Consider the following 27,966-nt stretch of genomic DNA (forward strand, 5'->3'; position numbering starts at 1 on the left):
AAGCGCAGCGCGAAGCTCGCGCTTGCATCGAATGCGTGAAATATTGCTTAACCTCACGGATTTGTGTGTCACTCAACTATTCTGTCAATGCAAGGGAAATGTCACAATTCTGTGCTGAGTAACGAGTCCTTTGCTTGTGGTTAGTGCAACCGAACCTTTACTATACTTGCTGTCGTTTAGGTGAACTTCAAGCCGTCGGAGGCGGCGCCGCACACCCTGTCAGTCCGGTTTAACGGACACGCCGTGCCCGGCTCGCCGTTCACGTGCCCGGTGTCGGCGCCGGCCGCCGCTGCCGACGCGCGCGCCGCCGGGCCCGGGCTCGCCTCGACGCCGCGCGGCGAACCCGCCGAAATACACCTCACCGGCTTCCACAGTGAGTATATGAATCACGAAGAGATTGTTGGGCCATTTGCCACTGTTCATAAAGCAAGACAAACAGTAATACGTCCAGTGCGCAAAACCGTTTCGACTCGTATAAAGGTCATAGAGGTTATAAGAGCCTCTTCTCTTCTCTGAAGAATTTTCTTTGGCGTAGAATTAGCCAGTTCATGCGTTACTCGAACTACTTACATATAGTGGCATGTGGCTTAACATTTCCCCATTACAGACGTATCTATTCATTTAGACTTCACGTTTTGAAATAGTTATTAGGATGTTATACTTCCAACATATTGATTGATTGATGTGTTGTTGTTACTAAATCCTTTAAAATACCCTTAAATAGATAAAGCATTTACTTATATATTTAATTTAGGCTCAACACATCTTTCACTCCCAACTCACCGATATGATCATATCACTATTATTTATTTATTTTTATTTATGAATATTACGTTACGTTGTTGCTACGTAGTATGCATTTGCGAGAGTGACTATACGTGTGCTCACGTACATTTAAATGCCCTGCTGTTTACTATTCATATTCTCATATTACATCTATAACTTTCTAGCCTTGTCTTCAAGCTATGCCTATGCGAATTTTCAAATGCCGTTCTATATTTGTAACTAAAAAGCTATGTTTCTTTTCATGTTTTATTGTATAATTATTAATATGATGAGGTTGGTGCTTGTAGTTCTATAATTTGTCCTGATTCAGTACTTAATTGCTATGCATGCTCCTGTTCCTTTAAGGCAAGATCAATGTATCATATACCAAGTCATCACTTCACTTTAAGAGGCAGTGACCGCCTTTAAAGTAATTATGGTAAAATAATACAATGCAAAAGCGAAACAATTACCAATTTTTTTGCGTTAACGTTATTAGTCTTATGAAAATATAGTTTATTAGAATTTATAAGAAAATCTTGTTACTTTGTGCCAAATCGTCTGAACGCTGAATCAAATTGATATCTCTGAATCAAAATTTGGCTGTTGCTTACGCGAAATTATGAGCAAATGAGGGATAATCAAGATAGCGGCCAATATGCGCCGGTATAACCTCTTTCTTACTTGAAAATGCCGCCAAAATCTATACCTATATTATTCAATCAATCAACCACGGAAGCAGTCCGTTAAATAAGGCAAATTTTATTTAAGCTGTTATTTTACTTTATAAAATTTCTATCACTTATACGTATTTCAAGCCACTGTAATTAATGTCTGTACAGCGAATAAACGAAAAATTAAATAACGCAATCGGTATCTCTAGCGACATAGTGTTACCGTAAATTGACCTTCGTGCTTCATTTGTCTCCTCATTAACAACAGTTTAAACCTAAAACTGTTTATAGACCAATGCAAAGAACAAAGTACCAAATAATACGAGCTTGCTTATAGCCGGCGAGCCGACGGTGTACGTGTCGGGGCCGGGCGGCAGCGTGGTGCGCGCGCGGCTGTCGGCGCTGGGCGACGGCCGGTACGCGGCGGCCTACACGCCCGAGGCCGTGGGCCGCCACAGCGTGCAGGTGTCGTGCGCGGGCCGCCACGTGCCCGGCTCGCCCTTCACGTGCAACGTGTACGACGTGCGTCGCGTGCGCGTCACCGGCCTGGGACCAGGAGGTTAGTTGTCAAGCTTGTGCTTTTACCTCGATGAGTGGTTTACACGCCCTAGTCTGTAGACTGCCGCAGCGTGCAGATGTCACGCGCAAGGCGTAATGTAATGTAAGCTACAGTCAAGTGGCGTTATTCATAAACGTCTGTCAAATCTAACAAACAGTTGATTGATAATCGTTTGTCCCTATGCGTCATTTTGTCAATTCTAGCTGTTTGGTAAAGGGGCAAAATATAACACAGGTTTATGAGATTGCTAGGTTTTATGAATAAGGGGGAAGGTCTTTAATTTAGTACCCACCTAAGGTGTAATATCGTATAGCCTACTGAAGTAACTTAGAGCTGGCCGTTGACTGATTTGTTGACATTGACAGCTTTATAGTTAGACCAAGATAAGTCTGCAACGATTTTGATAGCATACGCAGGGCAAGTGTTATTCTAAACGTCAAACTTCTATAAACATGACGTATAAATAACACTTGCACTGCGTGTGCTATCAAAATCGTTGCAGACTTGTCTTGGTCTAACTCTAGTGTTGTTTATACGTCTAGCTAGGTACGTATATTGCGTAAACTTTTGCAAACTTTCATTATTTTATTTCACAACTCGCTTGCCAATTTTCAACCAAACCATCACGGATAAACTTTTAGTAGCCTATTCATCTTGTTAACTAATTCGGATGAGGTCGTATTGAATCGTGAAATCTCGTGAACATATAAAACTGCAAGATTGTGTAGTTTCAATACAATTTAGCAACGAATACAAACTTACATTGAACAAAATATACCCCCTGCACGTGAAGTAGGGTTTTTTTTGCTTTAACCCTGTCGTTGGATATGTCTTTCAAAATTAATACGAGTATTCAATAACCATCATTTGATAAAGTAAATATTTTCGGAAATAAACGCTCCGAAAGAAAAAAAAGTCTTCTCTTTTGAACGGATTTTCGCAGGCAACCCTATACTCAGTAGTATAGGGTTGCCTGCGATATTCGCAATGAAATTGTCATCATTTTGATACATTTTTCAAGTGGTTAAATTAGCGCGATTATTAATCATATATTATTATTAATCATATGGATTTTTTTTCTGGATTAAATCATTTCATTCATTCATTAATATCGACTTACCTTTTTGTACATGGCTGCTAGATAATTTCAGAAACATATTTTATTTATAAAAATACAATTTTCATCCGGTTAACATGTCGAACCTGTCCGAATGAAAAAAAAAGCAAAATCTTGAATTGAAATTTCTAAAGCGTTGTTATACTTTACAGAACTGGAAGGCACCCTCGAAGGACTCAGCTTAGAAGAAGGGGCAGAAGAGGAGCGCGGAGTGGAAGTCGGCAAGGCGGTCACATTCAGCGTGGACGCGGCTGGCGCGGGCGAGGGTACACTGGAGCTCGTCGTGTCCACGCCGTCCACGACTGTCAAGGCTGAGGTCAGTTACAGAGGAGCGTGGAGTGGGAGTCGGCAAGGCGGTCACATTCAGCGTGGACGCGGCTGGCGCGGGCGAGGGTACACTGGAGCTCGTCGTGTCCACGCCGTCCACGACTGTCAAGGCTGAGGTCAGTTACAGAGGAGCGTGGAGTGGGAGTCGGCAAGGCGGTCACATTCAGCGTGGACGCGGCTGGCGCGGGCGAGGGCACGCTGGAGCTCGTCGTGTCCACGCCGTCCACGACTGTCAAGGCTGAGGTCAGGTACAGGAGCGTGCAGTGCGAGTCGGCAAGGCGGTCACATTTAGCGTGGACGCGGCTGGCGCGGGCGAGGGCACGCTGGGGCTCGTCGTGTCCACGCCGTCCACGACTGTCAAGGCTGAGGTCAGTTACAGAGGAGCGTGGAGTGGGAGTCGGCAAGGCGGTCACATTCAGCGTGGACGCGGCTGGCGCGGGCGAGGGCACGCTGGAGCTCGTCGTGTCCACGCCGTCCACGACTGTCAAAGCTGGGTCAGGAGTGGGAGTCGGCAAGGCGGTCAGCGTCCACGCTCGAGCTCATCGTGTTCTGGTGGAATACCACCCTTTATTAAATGTAAGGTACCTGCACCAAAGAGGGACCATCGTTATTTTTATTTTTTTATTTTCTTATGTTTAGTATGAATTTGCAGTTTGGTATATGCTACTAGCAAACATGGACGCATAACCCTTGTAACTACCTACCTGGCCTACTTTCAAAATTTCATTCTTTTATTGGTGTATCAAACCTATAAAAGAATGAAAAGCTCAAGATTCGTGTTTGGCGCAGGTATCTTATGTAAAGTTGTAATTCTAATGCTATGTGTTTAATTCAGGTGGTGGCAGTAGCGCGCGGTCTATACGACGTGACATTCGTGCCGGTGTCCAGAGAGCCTCACCGCGTGTCCGTCACATTCAACGAGCAGCCGGTGCCGGGCAGCCCGTTCGTGTGTCGCGTCAGCGAGCCACACACTTACGTGCAGATCGGTACGATACCTGAAGCCCTTTCAATTTGTCAAGCATACAATATAAATAAAGTTCTTCGTTGTTAGATAAATACGAGTAAAGCCTGACCAGCAATATATGATCATGCGCCATAATCGAACTTAAACTATCGTGAGACATATCTCTAAATATTTAGATCAGCATATTAAAATATAATATTTAGATTTTAACTATAAAACTCCCGTGAGACTCAAGCATTAAAATAATCTAATAATATTTAGATATTTAGATTTTTGAGGAAGGATTCCCAAAGAATTCGAAACATGTCGCCAAAAGCGACTATTATAATAGTGAGTGAAACCGCACTGATCTAAATATGTTATCATGCGCCATGTTGCGGAATTTCATTGGAACTAATTTCTTACACTGGCAATAATTTTAATGACAGGTTGTCATCCTTGTCAGCGTCATTGTGGCGGTTTACTCGAATAATACGTAAGTGTAGAATATTAAATAAATAATGACAAAAAATGCCTAAAACTACACATAATCAAGAGCGAAACATTGTAAATAATGTATATAATAAACAGCTGGAAATATAACGTTCGGGAAATAAAACTATTACGCTACAAAACATTTACAAATTAACATCAGAGCTGACAGGTAAACAAATCAAAATGTCATTATAGTCTGGTTATTAAGAATTGGTTATTGTACTGTTATGTTATTTTTCTTATGCATATACGAGCGAGGAAATACAGTAACAAAAATTTGTTTGATTTTGAAAAAAAAAATATTATGGCTTTGGAGCCGATCGATCTTGATCATTGACAATGTACCAAGCGTACATAGGTTACGGAATATATCTAGTAAGATTGATTATAAACGAAATAATTTTTCAGCTATAGAAGTGAGCTGAGCTTTTGATATTTACCGCCTTATTAGTCTCTTTTCTGTGAAGGAAAACATCGTGAGGAAACCGAACTAATTCTATTAAGGCCTAGTTTCTCCTCTGGTTTGGAAGGTCAGATGGCAGTCGCTTTCGTAAAAACTAGTGGGTACGTAAATTCTTGGGATTAGTTGTCAGGCGGACCCCAGGCTCCCATGAGCCGTGGCATAGTGCAGGTATAACGCGAGGAAGATGATGATGATCTGCAGTAATTATAGTCATTAATAAACTTTCTAGGTAAATCAGAGGCATCGATTATGCGAATTACGAGAGAAGGTTGTTCCTTCTCAAAGGGCCTACCGCGAACACCAAAGTTCGCAAATTGTGGGTGTCTTTTTCTTTTACTCCAATTAAGGCGTAATTACAGTGACAGAGAAAGATACCCGCAATTTGAGAACTTTGGTGTTCGCGGCAGGCCTTAAGGTTTTAGGCCGCCAAAGAAAAACAAACCGAACATAAAAAAGTAGGTAGATACAATTAGACGATTTAGACCTATGTGTGATATTAAGAAAATACGTGAATTTTAGATGGTAAAAAAAAGAAGTACCGACATTTAAAAAAAATGTGGACCGAATATTTGGATTCTGATTTTGATTAAGTATTTATTTTGATTACGGTGAACAAAAGTATGTAAGTCAAAATAACGAGTGCAATCACGTACAGCAAATAACGTTGTTCAGATTAATAGTATAGTTGAAGAAATATTATTTGCACCGATGAATTAGTATCCTGTTTTGCTTAAAGTATACTTGAGCTAAACAATCTTGATCCCAGTTATTTTTCTACATTTTAATTTATAAATTTTCCTAGTTTCCATCTTTTCAATTAGGAGTCTATTGCTTGAAAAAAAAAAAAGATTTATGTAAAGAAACATTAATTTCAAAGTAAATACGATTTGTGTCGAAAAAAGATTTAATAGGGAAAATCTAGTAACATAGATAGCAAATGAGTAATTTATCACAATAATGTAAATATTAAATATATTGAAATCATACAAAAATACAGGACTAGAAAGTTTCAAAATTGAAGTAATTTTTCAACCTCCAAAAAGGAAAAAAGTAAGGGTATTATTCGATTTCTTATCCAAAAAAAGATTGTACAGCAACTATATCCATAAACACAATATTCCACCGACAAAAACGCAATTTTCTCATTTTGTCCATACATTCAAAATGGGCTCTCAGTGAACTTCACGTCACGTTCACGTATCGTTTTGTTAGGAGCGTTTCGCGAGTGAAGTACGACTGTCGGACTTTGACTATCATTTGTATTGCTTTAATGCAATGGGTCCCATATAGACATTTGATCCTAAAAATAAACCTGGGGCCCGTTTCTCAAAAGCTTGTAGCTTGTAATACAAGTGGAAGTCCCTTTCTAACAAAAGCTGTCAAAAAGTGACATCCGCTTGTATTACAAGTTACGAGTACAAGCTTTTGAGAAACGGGCCCCTGATCGACTGATACCATTAATGAAAATTTGTCATCTAGCGTATTTACCTAATAATGTGTCGATATTATCCCAGAAACACAAAATATCATAACTAGTTATTCCCACTGTATGGATAGGACGCGCGGCAAAGCACTATACACCTCTTTTGTCCTTTTGTATTCGTAAAGGTAACGTTCTATAACCAATCGGTGCAAATTAAATTCAACTATACTACACGCATCAACTTACAGGCGGCATCGCGACAGTGGAAGTGGACGAGAATCTCTCAGACGTGGAGGTGGTGTCGCCGACGGGTGCGCGCGTGGCCGAGGCGCAGATAGAAGACGCGGGACTGGTCACCTTCCCCGCCAACCGGGTGGGAAGATACTTAGTGCGGAGCGCGAGGGGCCCTGTAGCGGAGGTGGAAGCTCTGGACGCTAACGCCGTCAAGGTGCTATCTATTGGGGACGCTGTTGCTCACAAACCTGCCATACTTACAGGTAGGTCGAAGGACTTGAGAATTGTTAAAAGGTTCAGTGGGAAAGTTGAACCTGGTCATATTTCCTGCCAACCGGATGAGAAGATACTTGGTGCACTCATATTTATTCTATAACATGTAATTAACCCATTGATCGAGCGAGGGGGAATATTTCCGTTTTATCTTGGGCATAAATGCTTTGCTGTGTCCTGTTTGCTCTGCCTGTGGCTGTTCTTCTCAACAGGTCGCATTTCTCAACTTATTCTCGTGAAATTTGCTGAGCAGGTGGGGGAACGCTTAATCTGCAGCTCACAGAGCCACTAGTAAATATTTAGTTGCGATGATGGTCTATCGTCTAGAGAATAAGTGTGGAGTTAACATAAACTTATATTGACCGGGATATAGACCGTGATTACCTTTTGTATTGATTTGAGCTACCGATATTTCGACGCAGTTACATGCAGTAGCAGCATATCCAACAGTTACATCCCGGTCAATATAAGTCTAGTGAAACTAACCGTGAATCATTCAAAACTATTATTGTGTTAACATAAGGTAAACATTCCAGTGAGCACAAGTAACGGGGGCGCGGGCCGTCTCTCGGGGCGCGTGACGTGCGGCGGGCAGACGGTGCCGCACTCGATGCGGCGGCGCGGCGGCGGCCGGCAGGAGCTGGTGTGGCACCCGGCGCGCGCCGCGCCGCACCGCCTGTCGCTGCTGTGGAGCGGCGCGCCCGTGTCCCGGGAGCCGCTCCTCATCGACGTGCTGCCTGCCAGCCATGGACAAGAGGTACCGTATTCTGGACACTGTTTCCGCAACCAACGGGTGCCACTAACTTCCGGGTATACATACAATGGGGTACGACCAGGTTATTAATGGCCACATTAAATAACTTGTGTTCAATGATTATGAAAACTTTGACCCATTTTATTGTCTTTAAATTTACTTTGGCTTGAAATAAAATGCAAACTGTGTGTATCCAGTACCTCCTACTAGACTCTCACAATCTATTTCATCGCTCTTAATACACAGAGTACATTTTATCTATGCAGGTATCAGCCTCCGGGCTGGGGCTATACCAGGCACAGGTGGGCCGTGTGGCGTCATTCAGCATAGACACGCTGGGGCGGCCGGCGCGCGAGTTCGACGTGGTCGTGTCCGGGCCCGGGTCGCGCGCGCTGCCCGTCCGCTGCTACCAGACCAAGTCGGGGCTGCTACAAGCGGAGTACACCATCACCGAAGTCGGCCAGAGCACGATAGGTAACTGATACTAGACTCGAGTAGGCAGCGTGGCGTCATTCAGCATAGACACGCTGGGTCAGCATGCGCGCGAAATTACGTGATCTCGTGAATGGATGAGAAACTTTATGTACGTACGTCACATAGGGGGCGTTTAAATATTACGTAACGCAACTTCGGGGGAGGGGGGTCTTGAAGTCAGTTAGAGATTTCTGTACTGATTGTTAAGTATCTATATCAGTTAACTAAAGAGGTTGACAGATGATTAACTATTACGAAAATGCCAATAGGGAATTTTACGCGAAACTTTGCGTTGGTGGAGCCACTACCACAATCTAGAAAATCGAAATTTTGTTATCTAACATCTTACATATTCGAGCGATAAAAAGGCAGATAGCGAATCTTCGGATTCGCGTTTCCCGGTAGGTCTGTAAACAAACCGTCTTGATGCATAAATGTCATATTTTATTATCTTTGAAAACCTGTTAAAGGTATAGTATGTATAAGTTACTCTATGGTTTACTAAAAAGGCTAGTGTTGCACTCTGGTGGCAGAACATTGCAGTAATATCCCCTATTGGAATCATACTCGTATGTAGCGTTACGTCATTTTTCCGTCAACGGCAAGACAAGTACGGGCCGGGTACGGGTAGTTATTATTAGATCTCATTCCAATAATAATAAGTGTATGTCAATTAATGACCGTTTTGTAATATATATTGACAGAGGTCCTACACTTGTCGAAGCCCGTCACTGGCAGTCCGTACACATGCGAGTCATTCGACCCCAACAAAGTCATCATGTCGGGGATGCCCACCGGGAATATCATCACACAGACGCCCGTCAACTTCACAGGTCAGTAACTTTGTAGCGAAACAATTCAATTTATCTATTATGACTTAAGTACATTTCTAGACTTTGATTCACGTCCTACTTATGGTTCTTTATACATTATACTCTATTGATGGTCGAGGCTTCTTCGTAGTCTACCGATTAAATTCTATGGTGGCTATACCGATTCCTAATGTAAATGCCTAATTTCTTGGAAACTTTCGTGACAGTGGACACAAAGGAAGCCGGCGTAGGCGAGCTGGAAGTAGTCTGCGAAGCCATGGGCGAGAAACGGGTCCGCATCCCCGTAGACATCCGCGAGGACGGACACACGTACCGCGTGCGGCTGCGCGCCACCGTGCCTGCGCACTACCGCATCTACGTCAACTATGGAGGTAGGTTAGAGATAGGAAGGCTACAGCGAGCTGGAGGTAGTCTACGAATCCATGATCGAGTAGCGCGTCCGCATCTCCGTGGACATACACACGCATGGACAGGACACACGTACCGAAAGCGGCTCGTGGAGAAATCTTGCGGGTTAGGATCCCAGCCTCCTAGGAAATGTTTTATGTTATTTTTACCACTAAACCATCGAACCCCACCGACTCATCGGATTAGCAAAGAGCCGAGTACTAAATTCTAATTCGTTTTTTCGCTAGCCGATATCGAGCTCTATACCTCTAGCTCGATATCGGCTAGCGAAGCGGCACGGCGGCTCGAATACCTATTCGAGGGGATAAATAGTTTTGCTCGCACCACTCGGTTTAGTTGTCCGTTTGAAATGAAGCATTTATTGATGTCGCAGGTGCGCCGGTCGCCGGCAGCCCTGTGTCGCTGGGCGTGCTGAGCGGGCGCAGCAGCGGCGCGGCGCGCTGCTCGGGCACCGGGCTCGCGCACGCGCACGTCGGCAAGGAGGCCGCCTTCACCATCCACTGCGCTGACCACGCCGCTCCCACCGTGCAGGTGAGTCATGTCAACGATTTCGATTTTATTCTATGTGATTAATGTGATATACACACATACAGGTCTTGCGAATTAGAACGCACTCCAGTCGGCGGGCCTAGTCGAGTTTCTTGCTGGAGTCACGTCGGCTAGGCTAGGTTTAGTGCGCACCAGCAACAAATCTCCCATTAGTCCGATTTTCACACTCACACCTCAGATCAGAGTTCAAGCCCGGTTGCGGCACGGTCTAGGAATGTTCCCAATCTACCTTCCCACTATAACTATACCCTTATTGGATAGGAATAGAACCTATGTCAGGATATAAAAGCAAATTAGAGAATTATGACTATTTAAAATTGCAAATACAAGTATTGCAAAATAAGGATTTTATATTTACAAAGACGCAAACAGGATCATATCTGTTGTTGTGTGTGTGTACTCGATACCAGATATGATAATCTCATATCAAAAACCAGAGATATCCTGGATAACATTACTTATCAGTGTCAATAACACAACGAGTATCTGTAATTAAGTTTTGTTTATTGTACTTCAATTCAATTTTGACCTATTTTATCGGTCCAATGATGTTCGATAGGGTAGCACTTGACAAATCTTAGCGAAACGAAATTTCACGACAGTTAGGAGTTCAGAGTAAGTGAGCCTTTGATATTGACCCCTCTATTGTTTTCCTGTTTTAGTAAGTTTAGTGGTTTCTCTTTGCTAGCCCGATATTTATAGCTACGTCCAATTAAGCCGAAAATGGGCGATCTGCGGAAATAATTTGTGTAGTTTTGAAAATTGGTACAGTTATACCTTGACGATTTCGATTCCCTCGTAAGCCAAATTAACGCCGACTTAGAATCCGTCTGTTTGTGGGCTTCATCTTTCGGGTTGAAAGTCAACGCCATGAAGTCGCAAGCGATCGTTTTTGGAAGTCCTTATTACATCTCCAAATTGTCTGAGTCTCGCTCTCTGTTACTGCCTTTACTCGACTACGGCGACGCTGTGAATCTTGACATGACAGAAGAACTCTTGGACAAGTTAGAGCGCTTACAGAATGTCTGTATAAGATTTATTTTCGGCCTACGGAAGTACGATCATGTATCTTACTACCGTCAAAAACTCAATTGGCTTCCAATCCGCCGCCGTAGAGATCTTCACACTCTTTCTCTTCTCTTCAATGTTCTTTTTACACCTTCTTCTCCTCTATACCTCTCTCAAAAATTTCAATTTCTGGCTGAAGGCAGTAGCCACCGTCTCCGTTCTAGCGCGAATTTATCACTTGCCATCCCCTTTCACAAATCTCGTGGATACAACAAGTCCTTCGCAGTGCGTTCAGTGAAGTTGTGGAATGAGCTGCCAGTTTCGCTCAGACAGGCGCAATCGCTTGCGTCGTTCAAGGAGAGGTTAAAGAAGCTATGGTTATCTGATTGATTAATGTGCCTATATTTGTATTGTATGTTGCTTTATATTTTTCTACTTCTTTCCAATTGTTAGTGTATTTTCCCCATTCCTTTTTGTGTAATATATTACCTATATATGTTTATCCTATTAATTTTGTATGTATTTATATCCTTTATCTTTCTGGTACCTTGTTGTACATTTTGCTACATTTGTCACCCTCTTTTCACTTTCTCCTCTCATCTACTCAAAGCTTAACTGGAAGAGATCCCTCAAAGGGATAAGTTCGCCTTTGTACATCTTATTATTTGTACCATGTAATTTTTAATATGTATATTTGTACAATAAAGAGTTTACTACTACTACTACTACTATACCTTTTGGTGTACAGATGAACATACTAAAAGTCCTCGGGGGTGGGGGGGTGTGCTGAGGGTGTAGGAGAGGTTGAAGGTACCTTTTTTCAGATTTTTGCTCATATCTCGAATATCTGTACGAATATCATTATAGTTACTTCGGACAAAAGATTCTACATACAATTTTCTACAAATTAGGTCATATTCATTTTTACTCTACGGTTAATACTCTACGAGCTACAGGATGTTTAAATTAACAAAAAGAAAAAAAATAGACGATTTAAGAAAACGTCGTTTTTTCGTAGTTGTTCATCATAACTCAAATGTTTAGTTTAGAATAAGCAAGCTTAGTCACCTGCTGATCAATTATAAAAATAAACGACCACGATCATGTCGGGCGTCGAGCCATACTAAAGTATTGATCGTAGAGTAAAAATAAATATAACCTAATTTGTAGAACATGTTATGTAGAAACTTTTGTTCGAAGTAATTATAATGCTATTCGTACAGATATTCGAAATACAAGCATAAATCCAAAGATAGATATAACTCCGTAATAGATGGATACAGTCTTAGGAAAAAACGTGCCTCGAAAATCAAGAAAATTTGATTCTTGTTCAGAGGGCGCTACTAGTTTTGGCCTACAGTCGTATAGATGGCGTTGACGGTTTCGTTTGTTATTTAACAATTTTAACGAATATCAGTGAAAGAACATGGGTCAAAAACATAAAAATAATTAATGCAAATAAAAAAAATCATTTATCTATATTTAAATACATTCTATCGTATTTTTATAAATCTTCATTTTTAGTTTTAAAGTGTGTCGACAGATGGCAGTGAATTTACTGGGGTTACAAAATTTACTATGACAGTACCGCTCTAGTATGAGTTACTCTATGATAAATCTGAAAAAATATAGCTTTAACCCCCCCTATACCCTCATGGTAGAAGAGCCGGCAGTAAAGTTTCGAACCAACGTGATACCGCGATGAGATGCACAATGGTTTCCCATAAAAGTGATGCTAAGTCCGAATTTGATAGTCTGCCACGGCGGAACTGGCCGAAAGTACAAAAAAGATAGCCACTTCCGGTGCGAAAAAGGGGGGGTCATTTAACCCATCTGATACTGCAATAATAGCTATGGCATCAGTTAGAAATTTACTGGTAGATACAGAAAAGCGAAATCTGCCAGTATGATTCCTGCCGGAAGTGCTTGGCATACGCTCTCAAAGGTGACCATCGGGACCCCTAAATTAACCCATCTGATACCAGCATGAAACCAATTCCAGTCGGTAGATATGAACCTTCTATTCAGGAATATATAAGTCTGCCAGGGCGTTTTCAGCCGAAACACCTTGACATACGAGATTTTGTGGCGCAACATCCGTGGTACCCGTATTTCGGAATTGTACATATTACGGACATTTCAAATACTGCAGGCTTATTAATTTATTACTCTATGCTTATATTTGTATATTATTACGTTATTAATAACATATATTTATAATAAATGAAGTTAAAATAAATTAAATAATGTGATTAATATGATTGATAGTCATTGAATTAGCTATATGAATCGTTTGTCTTTGTCTGTCATTTTGACTTATGTATTTGTAAGAAAAGGATAAAACATAATTTAACTAATTCAGGCTCGTAAAGTTTTACGAATAAGGGGGTATTAGTATTCATAGCTAAATCAGGCTTGTAATGCGGCATAAAATGATTTTTGGTGGTTCCTTTACGCTTGAGGCGTTTTTTCACTTATTTGGTGTATCTAATCACTATCTTATGTAGGGGAGAGAGGGGCAAGACGAGTAAGACGGGGTAGCGGCTTTATATGGCGACACGACTGACCAACCATCAGAATCCCGTTAGTGCGTGACGATGCGTCGCCATCATGGCAATCAGTTCGCACAGTGACCGGCTAGACAAATGGTGTCGTTCATTATTTATTTGCAAAAAAACTGTTTTTGCCATATTCCTTGTCATTTCTAGAGTTCCGTACCCAAAGGGTAAAAACGGGACCCTATAACTAAGACTCCGCTGTCTATCTGTCTGTCCGTCAGTCACCAGCCTGTATCTCATCAACCGTGATAGCTAGACAGATGAAATTTTCACAGATGATGTATTTCTGTTGCCGCTATAACAACAAACTATAACTAATTGTTTATAACACCTGTATTCATTACCTGTAATGCACAATTGATGCATCAATTATTCTAAAAACATAATAAAATAAATATTTAAGTGGGGTTCCCATACAACAAACATGACTTTTTGCCGTTTTTTGCGTAATGGTATTATGGTACGGAACGCGACTCGCACTTGGCCGGTTTTTGTGTTTTATTTGGTTTGCGTTTGTTTCCTTATTATCACCAGCACATATATACTGTTAATTTATTCCTATGGCCCAGCAATCACGCCAACAGCTAAGGACTTGTTTGGTTTCAAGTACGGTTTTTTTTGTTACTTTCGAATTTCATTAGGCACATGGGGCAAGATAGGGTTGACGGCCGTAGTTTTAAAGTGATAAACTGATGAAGAATTGCGGATTTGAATTTATTTATTCTTCTCTTGTAGAACGGTGAAAAAGTATAAAAGAAAGTCAAATAGAGGAGAGTGGTTAGAGGCCAAGAAAAAAGCGGTGGATGCTGTTATAAAGGGAAGATGGGGTACATGTTAGCTGTAAACACATTTTCTGTCTCTCAGACGACTTAAGAAATAAAAGTAAAACAGTTCGTGTGAAGTTATTAGACGATGGACCCAATATCCAAAAATTGAAGTTTTGTTTAGGCCCTAAATATAATATTTCTATGAATCATCCTTATCTTGTCCGGTAGGGGTTCCCCCATCTTACCATACCTGGGGGGCAAGATGGAGAGTAGGCACTTTTGGCCATTTTAATTTATTTTTAATTTAATTATCTAACTAGAGAGTTCCTAGTAAGTGTTGATTATAAAAGACTGATTACCAAAGATAATAATAAAAATAACAAAAACTTAAAAAGAATAGCATTTTTAGTTTTATTGGACTTGAAACATTAAGTATACCGTCATTCCCACCTCTCCCCTACATTTCTTGACGTTGACGCAAAAATGACGTAGTTTAACATTCAGGGTGTTGTTTTATAACACTACAAATTGAGATAACTAATCTATTGACGACCGGTCTGGCCTACTTACTGCCTGCAAAGCCGATGGTCTTGGGTTCGAATTCCGATAAGGGCATATATTTGTGTGATGAAAACATATATTTATTCCTGAGTCATGGTTGTTATCTATGTATTTAAGTATATATTTATCTATATAAGTATGTATGTATATCCTCGCCTAGTACCCATAATACTCCCAATATTTATAAATAACAACAGAAATACATCATCTGTGAAAATTTCAACTGTCTAGCTATCACGGTTCATGAGATACAGTCTGGTGACAGACGGAACGGACGGACAGACGGACAGCGGAGTCTTAGTAATAGGGTCCCGTCTTTACCCTTTGGGTACGGAACCCTAAAAATGATGTAAAATGCTCATATTTGGATTATTGGTAAAACTCGTCCTTGACGTTGAAAATCCTGTCTTTTCACACCCGTTTACAATAAGTATGTAATAATAATAATTTTGTTCATTTTGGTAAATAAAGGATATTGTAATTTAAAATTATTTTATTATTTATATATAAGGTGCTAACAAATTAGCTACAGAAATTTTACGAGATGGTACTTTACACTAGAACAATTAACTTTTAACAGAAATTAAGAAATTTTCTCATAATTTTTATTTTATTTACCGAACAAAATAAATAAATAATAATTATATCTAAAAAATAATCATCATGTATTTAACTGCTTGTTTGTCTTAAATGTCATTGTCAACGTGTCATTTGATTTATCAACGTGAAGTGGCCAGTTACGTTTTATATTTAAAAGAGGTTTTAGAATCTGTTCAATGAGGTCTCATTTAATTATCTCATTAACAGAGTTTTTTTACAAAGCAAATTTGTTTTCCAATTTTCTCAAAATAACATCATAAAACCTACAATGTTTCATACTTACATATACTTCAGGAGCCGAGTACTATCAACTGTAAAGATATCGGTAGCTAATTTGTTAGCACCTTTATAAGGCAAACAAAGAAGTACAAAGCCGTAAGCAGGTATTAAATTAATGCGCAAATTATATTGTGTATATTAATAAATTTGAAATATATGTTATTAATAACGTAATAATATACAAATATAAGCATAGAGTAATAAATTAATAAGCCTGCAGTATTTGAAATGTCCGTAATATGTACAATTCCGAAATACGGGTACCACGGATGTTGCGCCACAAAATCTCGTATGTCAAGGTGTTTCGGCTGAAAACGCCCTGGCAGACTTATATATTCCTGAATAGAAGGTTCATATCTACCGACTGGAATTGGTTTCATGCTGGTATCAGATGGGTTAATTTAGGGGTCCCGATGGTCACCTTTGAGAGCGTATGCCAAGCACTTCCGGCAGGAATCATACTGGCAGATTTCGCTTTTCTGTATCTACCAGTAAATTTCTAACTGATGCCATAGCTATTATTGCAGTATCAGATGGGTTAAATGACCCCCCCTTTTTCGCACCGGAAGTGGCTATCTTTTTTGTACTTTCGGCCAGTTCCGCCGTGGCAGACTATCAAATTCGGACTTAGCATCACTTTTATGGGAAACCATTGTGCATTTCATCGCGGTATCACGTTGGTTCGAAACTTTACTGCCGGCTCTCCAACCATCAGCACACCCCCCACCCCCGAGGACTTTTAGTATGTTCGTCTGGACACCACAAGGTACAACTATACCAATTTTCAAAAGTACACGAATTATTTCCGCAGATTTCTTTCATTTTCTTGGGTTATTAATAAAAAATCGTTTATATCAGACATAAGTCCATCGAGGTTAGTAATATTGCGTCGCGGGGGAAACTAGAAGTTAACAAACTATGCGAATTCAACCCTTTTATTTTATTGACCTTGATAGTTTAAGAATTTTTTGACAATATTAGTATCCTGGATATATTGAGTCGTTAGATCACAGATGCTGCTTAAATCCTCTGTAAAGATGTACACGGGCCTGGTGATGATGATATATTTTTACACAAATATTTTGGCTAAATTTACAAAAGGCTGTTACTGCAATGCGATCTTCTTTTGTTTCGGCACCACGAATCAACTGCAGCGTTGTGCTATAAATAAACAGGGACTTATCGATTTCCGATATTTCATGAGTTTTTGCTTTCGCGAATTACTTTTTTTTTATTCTCATCACGCAATGTTCACGTGATATTGCACACGCAATTTCTTGCATAACTTAATAAAAAATGTAAAACCCCAAGGCATTTGACATTTTAAAGTGCTGAGGATCAAAGGATTAACTGTTTGGTTATTTGTACACAGGTTGAGAAGCTAACCGAAGGCAAGGACGAAGACGCGGAGTCGTTCGGCCTGCTTGAGTGTCGCGTGGTGGCGGGCGCGCCGCGCGAGTGGCTCTGCGCGTACATCCCACTGGTCGTAGGCCTCTACGAAGTGCGGATATTCACCGCCACCGGACCCTTGCCTGGCAGCCCCTTCTCTGTCAAAGTGTGTTTACTCAAACATTCACGTAGTATTTATGTAGTTTTTCATTTATTAGTTAGCAGTTAGTTAGTTCCCAGATATATCACAGTTATTTGATTAAAAAGGACAAAAACACGTAAGCATTTATATATCAAACATTTAATTGCTATGCGCGAAAATAGTTCGTTTCTTAGTGGGTAAAGAAGGTATAAAAAAAATCTCGAAGGTATAGAAATTAAAGATAACGTCTGCAACTTAAAATACAAGTATAATTAGTTATAGTTAGCGTGGCGACTATTTGTACAGGTCATAGACACATCTGCGATCGTGCCAGTGGGCGGCTGGGGCGCGGACAGCTCGGGCCGCGTGCGCGCGCCGTCCAAGCTCGTGCTCGACACCAGCAACGCGGGCCCCGGCACGTTGGAGTGCTTGCTGGCTGGCCGACACCAACGTAAGTACTTACCTGTACAGGCTGTCGCATTCAGTACGGATCAAAAGGCCAATGATACCTTCAGCAAAAATTAATAGTTTTGGAAAATTGGCGAAATTTGACTCTATGCATTGATTAATCTATCTGAACAGTTTTCAGTCATGTCAAAATAATATGTAGTAGATTATTGCCTCATGTCCATTAGTTTGTAACGGGCATTTTCGACTTACAGTCATACTTTTTGAAATAATCAAGTCGCAAAAGTTTGGTAGAATGGTTCACAAAAACACAAAACCAATGATTTCTTCAATGATTGCTCTGAAATCATGAATTTTCCTTATATTTATTTCCATTACAACCTCTTCAGCTTTTGTTGCACATGTGTTTCATTAATGAAACATTTCAGGCGTGGAAACAGTGTCGGGTCGGGCCGTAGTGACTCTAACGGCAGCCGAAGGCGTGAGCGGCGAGCAGGAGTTGGAACTGACGTACAACGGCGCGCTGGTGGGCGGGGCGCCGCGGCGCGCGCTGGTCGCCTCGGGGAACACGGCGGATCGCGTGACGCTCGCGGGCCGCGGGCTGGCGCACGCCGCGCCACATACTCCCGCCGTCTTCACTGTTGGTGAGCATCCAAGCAAACCTACTAACACTAACATTTTTTCACATCAACTATTCGAAAAGGGAACTTTTCTTCCCTGCTAGGAGGGATCAAAGTAGCACTTTTCTGTTCAAGGACATTTTGTTGCCAGTATGAAATATTGACACAAAGACATATAAAATTAGTATTCACATAATCGATTACAATTTCTTTATAATCGATTACGTGCATACAATTTTTCTAACTTAAATAATATTTTGTTGTAATTGGAAACAATAAATGTAATTAACGTATTTTAAATTAATTAATATCATATTTAAATTAAGTAAATTAGTTAATTAGCGTAATATTTACAAAGAAACGTAAAAAAACATTAGTTTAATAATTTAATTTTTTTTTTGACATTTTAGGGCTCCTTAAACGCAGCCATACTTGTCTATGCAATTTAAAAAGTTTTGTACAAATATTTCACAAAGCATTATGCGGTTCTGTATTCTGTATAAATTTGTAAATACTTAGTTTAAATCAATAATAATAGGCCTTTTCATCTGTGTCAGATGTTTTAAGCAGCATCCCGGTAACGACACTAATAATAATAAATATAAGTGATATCAGTCTTCATAGTGTTCTTCCGAAGATTTGGTTCAAAGGGGTAAGAGCTAATTTGTTACCAGAAAAATCTATACGGACAAAATGCCAGAAGTATGATATATACTAAGGTGGTGTATACATATTTTTGGCACTTTGTCCGTATCGATCTTTGCTTGAAATAATAATATTTTGAAACCTAATATATGTATGTCATTTCCTCATAGGTGAATGTGAAAAGCAGTATGTGTCACATGGTAGCAAAATTATTTTCACCTTGGGCTTTAACACTGGAATCCCTCACTACGCTCAGGATTCAATTGTACGCCCTCGCCGTAAATATGTCATTTTGCTCCCTTGTGACACAATCTACTATTTCAGCAACGGACTTTGAATACCCGGATAAAAGGATTAAAAATGTAATTGAGAATTTAATTTGAAAAACTATAGCGTGCACTCTTGAACTGGTTCACAATCCCAAGCTTTAGAAATATAAAATAAGAAATTAACTAACCATAATTATGTGATATGATATACTCATATGAACTTACTGTAATCATTTAAACCTATAAATAATAAATTTTAAATAATAATTGTACCTACCCGACATAATTATCTTATACCTAATATTATATACATACTGATGTGTTTTGCTATGTAACTTAGATATAAATAGTTGTAAATATGAAATACTGTATTTGACATGTAAAACTATGTTTTATAAAGGAATGAATGAATGAATAGCTACGGATGATGACGAATAGATTTATTTTATTTTATTTATTTATCACAAAGTACACAACAATTTTCTTATAATTATATTCCTCGCCACACTGCGATTGCAGTTTGTTGGCGAGATAGCGCTCATTTTTACATTTTAAACATTTATGCACTTAAGTAAAACCGGCCAAGTGCGAGTCGGACTCGCGCACGAAGGGTTCCGTACCATTACGGAAAAAAAACAGCAAAAAAATCACGTTTGTTGTATGGGAGCCCCATTTAAATGTTTATATTATTCTGTTTTTATTATTTGTTGTTATAGCGGCAACAGAAATACATCATCTGTGAAAATCTCAACTGTCTAGCTATCACGGTTCATGAGATACAGTCTGGTGACAGACAGACAGACGGACAGCGGAGTCTTAGTAATAGGGTCCCATTTTTACCCATTGGGTACGGAGCCCTAAAAACTAAACTTAGATACTACCCGAAAAGCGAACATGCATGGCGACAGTTTATGATGACTGACGGATGGATGACGGACGGAGATGAACGGTGACGGACGGTTGCACATATGCCTTTGCCCGTATATAAGCTGTCTAATAGCAATTTCATTATGAACTCAACCTACAGTCAACACTGATAGTGTTTGCTGACTTGAATACGCCTTAAAATTACTCTGTTTCAGATGGAAGCGCGGCCGGGCCAGGCGCCCCAGAGGCGTCACTAACGTCGGCCGAGGGCGAGAACGTGCCGGTGGCGCTGGTGGCGGCCGGGCCGGGGCTCTGGCGCGCCAGCTACACGCCACGCCGCGCCGGCGACCACCAGCTGAGGGTCACCTGGGCGGGTCGGCTCGTCAAAGGTATAGTAAATGAAAAAACCGGCCAAGTGCGAGTCGAACACGCGCACAAAGGGTTCCTTACCATTACGCAAAAAGAGGCAATAACATCACCTTTTTTTGTACGGGAGCCTCACTTTAAAAAAAAAATTATTCTGTTTTTAGTATTTGTTGTTATAGCGGCAACAGATATACATCTTCTGTGAAAATTTCAACTGTCTAACTATCACGGTTCATGAGATACAGCCTGGTGGCAGACAGACAGACAGCGTAGTAATATGGTTTCGTTTTTACCCTTTGGGTACGGAACCCTAAAAACAAAGTTTAGGCCACAGGGGCCGATATATGTCTTAAAAGAGGCTTCAAAATATGGATAGACGTAAGCGAACTGTTTTGGGATTCCTAATATTTTTATAGACGCTCAAGAAGTAGTTTTATAACTTCGGCTCCATTTTTAAAGGATGAATGCAGATTCACATTTAAGTTAAATGTTATCTATTTATTTGTGTAATTTAGAACACAAATTGTAAAATTAAATACAGCTTAGACTGAAACGGATGTATTTGTTGGATTTGTAGTGATGTATATAAATGTACTCATACAGGTTGTCCGTTGACGGTGAACGTGACAGCGGGCTCGGAGAGCGGCGACGCGTCCCGCGTAGTCTGCTCCGGCGCGGGACTGGCGGGCGGTGTGGTGGGCCGCGAGATCCGCTCCTGGATCGACACGCGCCGCGCTGGCCCTGGGGAACTCACAGCGCACTGTACCGGCCCCAACAAGGTGGGTACTGCTAGTCTACTCTGGACTTGAGGGCAGGCTTGGTGCGGGACGAGCACCACATACAAAACTGTCATACTTCCTATTTAACGGAAAACTTGTCTTAACTTTCCCGTGCATATTTTACTATGTGGCCTCAATGTAACTATTATAACTAAAACCTCAAAGTACCTTACATAAATTGTCTATCATACCTATTTATCTCTTATTTGGATTAAAAAATAAATAATAATACATTTATTATTAATTTTTCTGTCCTAAAACAAATGTCACAGCAGTGTTCTCGTTCAGGTGGCGTACTGCGAGTTGTACGAGCACGGCGACGGCACGTTCACGCTGAACGTGAAACCGGCGGAAGCGGGCCGCCACGTGCTCAGCGTGCAGTTCGCCGGCGACCACGTGCCCGGCTCGCCGTTCATGCTCAAGGTCGCCGGTGCACCCGACCCCTCGAAGGTACGTACTACTCGTACTAGTAACCCCTCAGCATACATGTAAACTCCCAAGCAGTGGCAGCTCACTTGAATCCACTGTAGAAATATTAGACCGCGAGCAGGAACAGATTTCCATGACCAATCGCCTCCCGGGCGGTAACTCGTATAGTGGTTAACGGCTATGTAAGATGAACCCTCGTGGACGTCAGCTGCCGCTCCGTTGGTGGTTTGAGGAATGGCAGCCACCGAACGTTCATGTTTACGTGACCAGCTCACGGACTTTCCACCGCGATACAACCGGCTGACTAGACCGACCCGCGTGGAAGAACAAGAGGGAGGCCTTTGCCCAGCAGTGGGACACAATAGGCTAACAAATAAATAATAAATAAAATAATATCAACATTATATGCCTTAGCAAGGTAAGATGAAAGCTTTTGTGGATTTCATGTTGCGTCAAATTGGTATACTGTACATTTTTCACCCCTAGGAAACTTGATACTGGATAGGAATGAAATCGATTGTCATAAAAAAAGCATGTGACAAATAAAAGTTTTCATTTGCATACATATTGTATGGGAAAAGTTTTCCTCGTTTTGTGGCTTTCTAGCCGTGTTTTTTTTTTTTGGTACAGTACAAGCTTCTGATCCTGGATAGGAATGGAATCGATTGGCATCAAAAAAAAGTTTGCCAAATATGACCTTTTTCTCGCAACCTGTATGTTTCTTCCAAAATCTGTAAACGCCAATCTTCATTAATTTGAAATTGAGGGAAGGACTTCTAAGACTATTCGCGTAGCAGCACGGGATCTGGTAGCTGCCCTCACTGACCCAGTAAGAAAATCCACCCTGTAGAATAGAATTATTTTTATTTGAAAACACAAACGAGACAAATTTCATATAATTTTAAATAATGAAAACATAGAAAGAATAAAGTGCCACGAAATGGCCTCATCTCAGCATATTGCTGGTGACTTCCAGCGCTGATACATGTATTGGTTAATGCCGCCGTCTTATTTGGCACACTTGCGTCTTATATGTGTCCGGGGTTTAGTTCCGAGACCTTATTAAATAGCTATGTAAGTACTTTTCCAAATCTAGTCGCAGATTATTTTAGTTTAGTTCGTTAAAACGAGGATCCACTTTTCTATACAGCTAGTATGGCGACGTGGTAGGACAGCTTAAGTTGGGGCTCTTATTAATTGTAAATTGAATTAATTGTGACGTTATCTATGAAACCTGGACCTTTTGTCGAGGGCGCTTACGCCGCACTGCGTAGCGTAACGTTGTATATGAGCATCGTTGATAATGGGTCAATAATAAGTGATCAAAAATTTTCGGTTTTTGACTGATTTTGATCTGAAATCAGGCAAAACCCGACTACTTTTTGATCACATTTAAGGCAGGTTACTGAAACACGAATCGACTTATAATTTTTGAGTAAAGCACTACATATACTTATACTGTTTTTATTAGTATTGAACGCTAACAAAATTTTGGTGGTAACTACTGGGAAAAAAATCTTCTTTTCTTTTCAGTAGTTACCAGTGGTAAAAGTTGGGGAAAAAATCCCCAGTAGTTACCACTGGTAACAACATGGTGGTAACTAGTGGGAATAACCCCAAATAACGTGTTATGAAGTAGTTCTAAAGTTAAGTAAAAACACGTGTCCTCAGGTCCGCGTGTACGGACCGGGCGTGGAGCCGGGCGTGCTGGCGACGTTCCAGTCGCGCTTCCTGTGCGACACGCGCGGCGCCGGCGCCGGCCAGCTCACCGTGCGCGTGCGCGGCCCCAAGGGCGCCTTCCGCGTCGAGATGCAGCGTGAGAGTCAGAAGGACCGCACTATTCTCTGCAAGGTGGGTCCATGATACTGTGGAGTGAAAAATCTAAACTTAAAGCCGCGTTACAGCTTTCCAAATTCAAGTGATTAAAATGATTGAAATACAGGAATACATCAATTTATAATTCAAAATTCAAAAATGTGTTCTGTAAGTTGGCCTCAAAGGCTAGTCAATACAACATTTCCAAGGACAGTGACATGAAAAATACATACTTAACAGTGCATTTTCAGCAGATAAGTTTTTTTAATGCTTAATTGGAGGAAGATATTTGGACACCTTCAAAATATCCAACTATACACGGTGGCTAAAAAATAAGTGCATTCCCGTTGCCAGGGAGGTTTTGTGATTATCGCGATTTCGTGGTTGGTCCCATAGTAAAAGTTGCTCAGTAAAATCCCAAAACATCCTTGGCAACGGGATTGCACTTATTTTTTAGCCACCCTGTATAAACAACGTCGCTGGAAGTTTCTACTCCAAACTTAGAAATCAACCCGAATAATGTCACACTTTACTTTGTCGAAGTCAAATATTCAGGATGATATCACCGATGACGGAACTTTTAAGAAACGTAATGACATAAACAATGAACAACTATTAAAACTCGTTTTAACACTTATGATAAGCAAATCTCTCTCGTTCGTTTCGTCTCTTCGTTGTTTTAGCATTAGAAAAAGGGTAAACAATATGACGTGCCTTTTTATTCAAAAACACTTGAAAAAAATAAGTTACGGCAAGTATATAAAAATTATATAGCATATATGATCATTTACATTCTTTTTACAAGCATTTGTTTAACTTGCAATGTACCTATGTAAGTATGTATGTAACATGTTTGTAAGGGTCAAATCTTGCAAGTTAAATTTGACTCACTTCCCGGTTTCCGACGAAGCTGAAAATTTGCATACAAATGTAGGTCGGGTGACTATGAATATTATGGTACCATCGAGCTGATCTGATGATGGAGACAGGTTTATCGGAACTCTGTGATAAAACAACGCAACCTAATTGTGTTTGGGGTTTTTAGTGTTGTCTCGATGAGTATTAGTTGCCTGTGGAAAGAAAAGTACAGTCAGCGATAAAAGCTTGTACCAAAAATCAAATTTTTGCCAAAAACATAGTTTTATAACTTATTGTTACTATTTTTCTAAAAGCGTTTTTCAATAAAAAGACACGTCAAGATTGTTTACTCTGTTTCTAATGCTAAAAAACGAAGTATAGACTGTTCATGGCGGCCAATGAAAACTAGGCCCTAGTTTTAGTTACTATGGTAAAAAATTGAAAATATATCTACCTATATATTATTTTCATTTGCCTCTTTGTCATTTGTTACACGTGTTGATAAGAGTAGTCTAGCCAGTAGATTTGTGACACCACTGTGACTGTTTTTAACTACAGCCAACTAGGTCAAGAATCAATCAGTATTATTTTTAACCGACTTCAATTTATAGAAAGAAGAGGTTCTGTATTCGGTTGTGGCTATTTTTTTTTATGTATGTTCACCGATTACTCCGAGACCCGTGGTCCGATTTGAGTAATTATTTTTTTGTTCGAAAGAATTTACTTCCAAGTTGGTCCCATATGAATCTGGTTCTGATCTGATGATGGGATCCCTGAGGAATTGACGGAACTCCTCAACTTTTTAAGGCACATGTATGGTGATTTGGGTGTTTTCTTAAGCAACTTGAGCATTTTCTCTCGAAAATGACCAATTTGATTAAGTGGATCTGATGATGATGATTGTTTTGATGATAGTCATGATTTTTCTTAATGTAGGATGTTCAGCGCTTACGAGACCCGTGGTCCGACTTGAACAAGTCTTTTTTTGTTTGAAAGGAACTACCTCCAAGGTGGTCCCACATTAATCTGGTGCTGTTCTGATGATGGGTTCCATGAGGAACTCCTAAATTTTTAAAGGCACATGTATGGTGATTTGGGTGTTTTCTTAAGCAACTTGGGCATTTTCTCTCGAAAACCACCAATTTGATGAAGTGGAGCTGATGATGATTGTTTTGATGATAATGATTTCAGCGATTACTCCGGCACCCATGATCCGATTTAAGTAATTCTTTTTCTGTTTGAAAGAAGTTACCTCCAAGGTGTTTTCGTAACATTTTTGGTTTTGATCTGATGATGGAATCCGTGAGGAATTGAGGGAACTACTCAATTTTTAAAGGCACGTGTATGGTGATTTCGGTGTTTTCTAAAGTAACTCGAGCATTTCCTCCCAAAAACCACCAATTTGATGTAGTGCAACTGTAGCCTAACCACGAGTTTGACACTAAATATTCGCTAGCGTCTTCGTAAGTTACTTTGTACACTAATATGCCAGTACGAGCGAGATGCATAAACAGTAAGTTACGCACACGATAGAGAATATATCAATGTCAAACTCGTGGTAAGGCTACTGATGATGAAGACCACGGACGAAATGTGGAACTTCCCTCGTATGTGTATTATGATTTTTGATGTAGCTAGTGTTGGAAACAACCAAAGAGACTGAGAGGTGAGGGGTAGGTGTGAGAGGTGAAGGTAGAGGGTATTAGTGTTTTGGGGGTTTGAGGTTGGGGGTTGAGGGGAGGTGAGTTGTTGGGTCGGGGACTGAGGGGTTGGGAGTTAAGGGATTGGGGGTTAGGGTTAGGAGTTAAGGGGTCTGGGGTTAGAGGTCGTGGAATGGCGGTTGAAGGGTTGGTGGTTTAGGGTCGGGGGGTTCAGTGATCAGGGGTTGATGTGCTGTGAGGTTGTGTGATCGGGGGGTTTGAGGGATTGGGTCAGTGGCGGGGCGGAGAATGGATTTAGTCATTTCCCAGACGGACTCGAGGAGAATTCTGATTATTTAATAAAGTTTACGAATTTAGAGTTAAACATGATTATGTTTTTCATTCATGCGTCACGCTCTTAACAATGTCTTAAAACTAAAAATGGAAAAATAAAAACTTTTATAAAAAAAGATAAACCGGCTTCGAAAAGGATGAAATAATATATTATCCTTTTTAGGGTTCCGTGTTTAAGTATATGCGTTACCAACTGATATGTTTGAAGTCGGTTCCAAGCCAAGTAGTAACAATACCAGTCAAAAATAATCAGCTTTATGTCTATAAATCCCATTACAACTGTACATGTAAATATTATAAACGTGAAAGTAATTCTGTCTGCCTCTTTGTTAACTTTTCATGGCTAAACAACTGAACCGCATTAGCTGAAATTTGGCATGAAGGTTCCTTGAATTGTTTTATATTTTAAAATGTAGTCCTCTGGATAAGCGACAGAAAATAATTCAGTCCCAATCCCACACTTGTGTGCTATGGACTGTTCAAGATTTTTTTTTTATACTACGTCGGTGGCAAACAAGCATACGGCCCGCCTGATGTTAAGCAGTCTCCGTAGCCTATGTACGCCTGCAACTCCAGAGGAGTTACATGCGCGTTGCCGACCCTAACACTCCTCTCCCTCGAGCTCTGGCAACCTTACTCACCGGCAGGAACACAACACTTATATTTATTTATTTTTATATTTTATGTTGTTGATTGTTTTACTTGTAGTATAGATTAGTAGATGTAGGAAGTCGAAAAACGTTTCAAACCATAATGTAAGGCAGCTACCGACCAGCAGCGATAAAGCGAAAAGCGATTGGCTATTTTCTTACCCATCAAACAATGTTCAGATGTAGAGCTCGTGTAAATTAAATTCCTATATGCGGAGACCTAATCACTGATCGACAGGTGTTCACACCATGAGTATTTTTTCTAAGAAAAAACACTCATTACTTGCTACTCGCTGGTCTCCGCCACTCGGACACATGTGTAAAGTCGACAGGCCCTTTAATATAGCGTTTTTTTTTTCGTGTTCAGTTCTCCCCCACGGAACCTGGCGACTACCGCGTGGAGGTGCGGTGGGCGGGCCGCCACGTGCCCGGCTCGCCATTCCCCGTCATGATCTTCGATACGCAAGAGGAGCTCCGTCGGTACATACAGGCCAACAGCGCTTGACACACCACCACCCGACCTACTAACTCAACCCATACGATTAAGTAGCTTAAGCGTTCATATTATTATAATGTTTAAATAATGTATAACGATTGAAATTTACTCGAGTTCTTAATTTGCTATCGCGATATCGCGTTGAATGGCGGCTAACATTAGCTACCGTTTAGTG

General features: G+C 40.6%; 1 protein-coding gene and 1 long non-coding RNA gene across 2 annotated transcripts in view; one reads left to right on the forward strand and one right to left on the reverse strand.

Annotated features, from left to right (window-relative positions):
* The window catches only part of LOC134754962 (filamin-B), a 174,490-nt gene extending 146,591 nt beyond the window's left edge, over window positions 1-27,899 (forward strand). The window contains exons 37-54 of the mRNA XM_063691456.1: window positions 181-373; window positions 1,777-1,998; window positions 3,268-3,431; window positions 4,278-4,428; window positions 7,015-7,263; window positions 7,810-8,030; window positions 8,294-8,501; window positions 9,206-9,334; window positions 9,541-9,705; window positions 10,116-10,273; window positions 17,437-17,619; window positions 17,902-18,046; window positions 18,432-18,647; window positions 20,620-20,793; window positions 21,374-21,549; window positions 21,838-21,999; window positions 23,650-23,829; window positions 27,663-27,899. Of these exons, the coding sequence (XP_063547526.1) occupies window positions 181-373; window positions 1,777-1,998; window positions 3,268-3,431; window positions 4,278-4,428; window positions 7,015-7,263; window positions 7,810-8,030; window positions 8,294-8,501; window positions 9,206-9,334; window positions 9,541-9,705; window positions 10,116-10,273; window positions 17,437-17,619; window positions 17,902-18,046; window positions 18,432-18,647; window positions 20,620-20,793; window positions 21,374-21,549; window positions 21,838-21,999; window positions 23,650-23,829; window positions 27,663-27,800 (3,234 nt within the window). The 3' untranslated portion in view covers window positions 27,801-27,899. The remainder of the gene's footprint in view (window positions 1-180; window positions 374-1,776; window positions 1,999-3,267; window positions 3,432-4,277; window positions 4,429-7,014; window positions 7,264-7,809; window positions 8,031-8,293; window positions 8,502-9,205; window positions 9,335-9,540; window positions 9,706-10,115; window positions 10,274-17,436; window positions 17,620-17,901; window positions 18,047-18,431; window positions 18,648-20,619; window positions 20,794-21,373; window positions 21,550-21,837; window positions 22,000-23,649; window positions 23,830-27,662) is intronic.
* Window positions 1-27,966, reverse strand: part of LOC134754981 (uncharacterized) — a 245,613-nt gene that overhangs the window by 141,574 nt on the left and 76,073 nt on the right. The gene's annotated exons all lie outside the window — the stretch shown is intronic.

The sequence above is a fragment of the Cydia strobilella genome, chromosome Z (assembly GCF_947568885.1).
Source record: "Cydia strobilella chromosome Z, ilCydStro3.1, whole genome shotgun sequence".
Classification (NCBI taxonomy): Eukaryota; Metazoa; Arthropoda; class Insecta; order Lepidoptera; family Tortricidae; genus Cydia; species Cydia strobilella.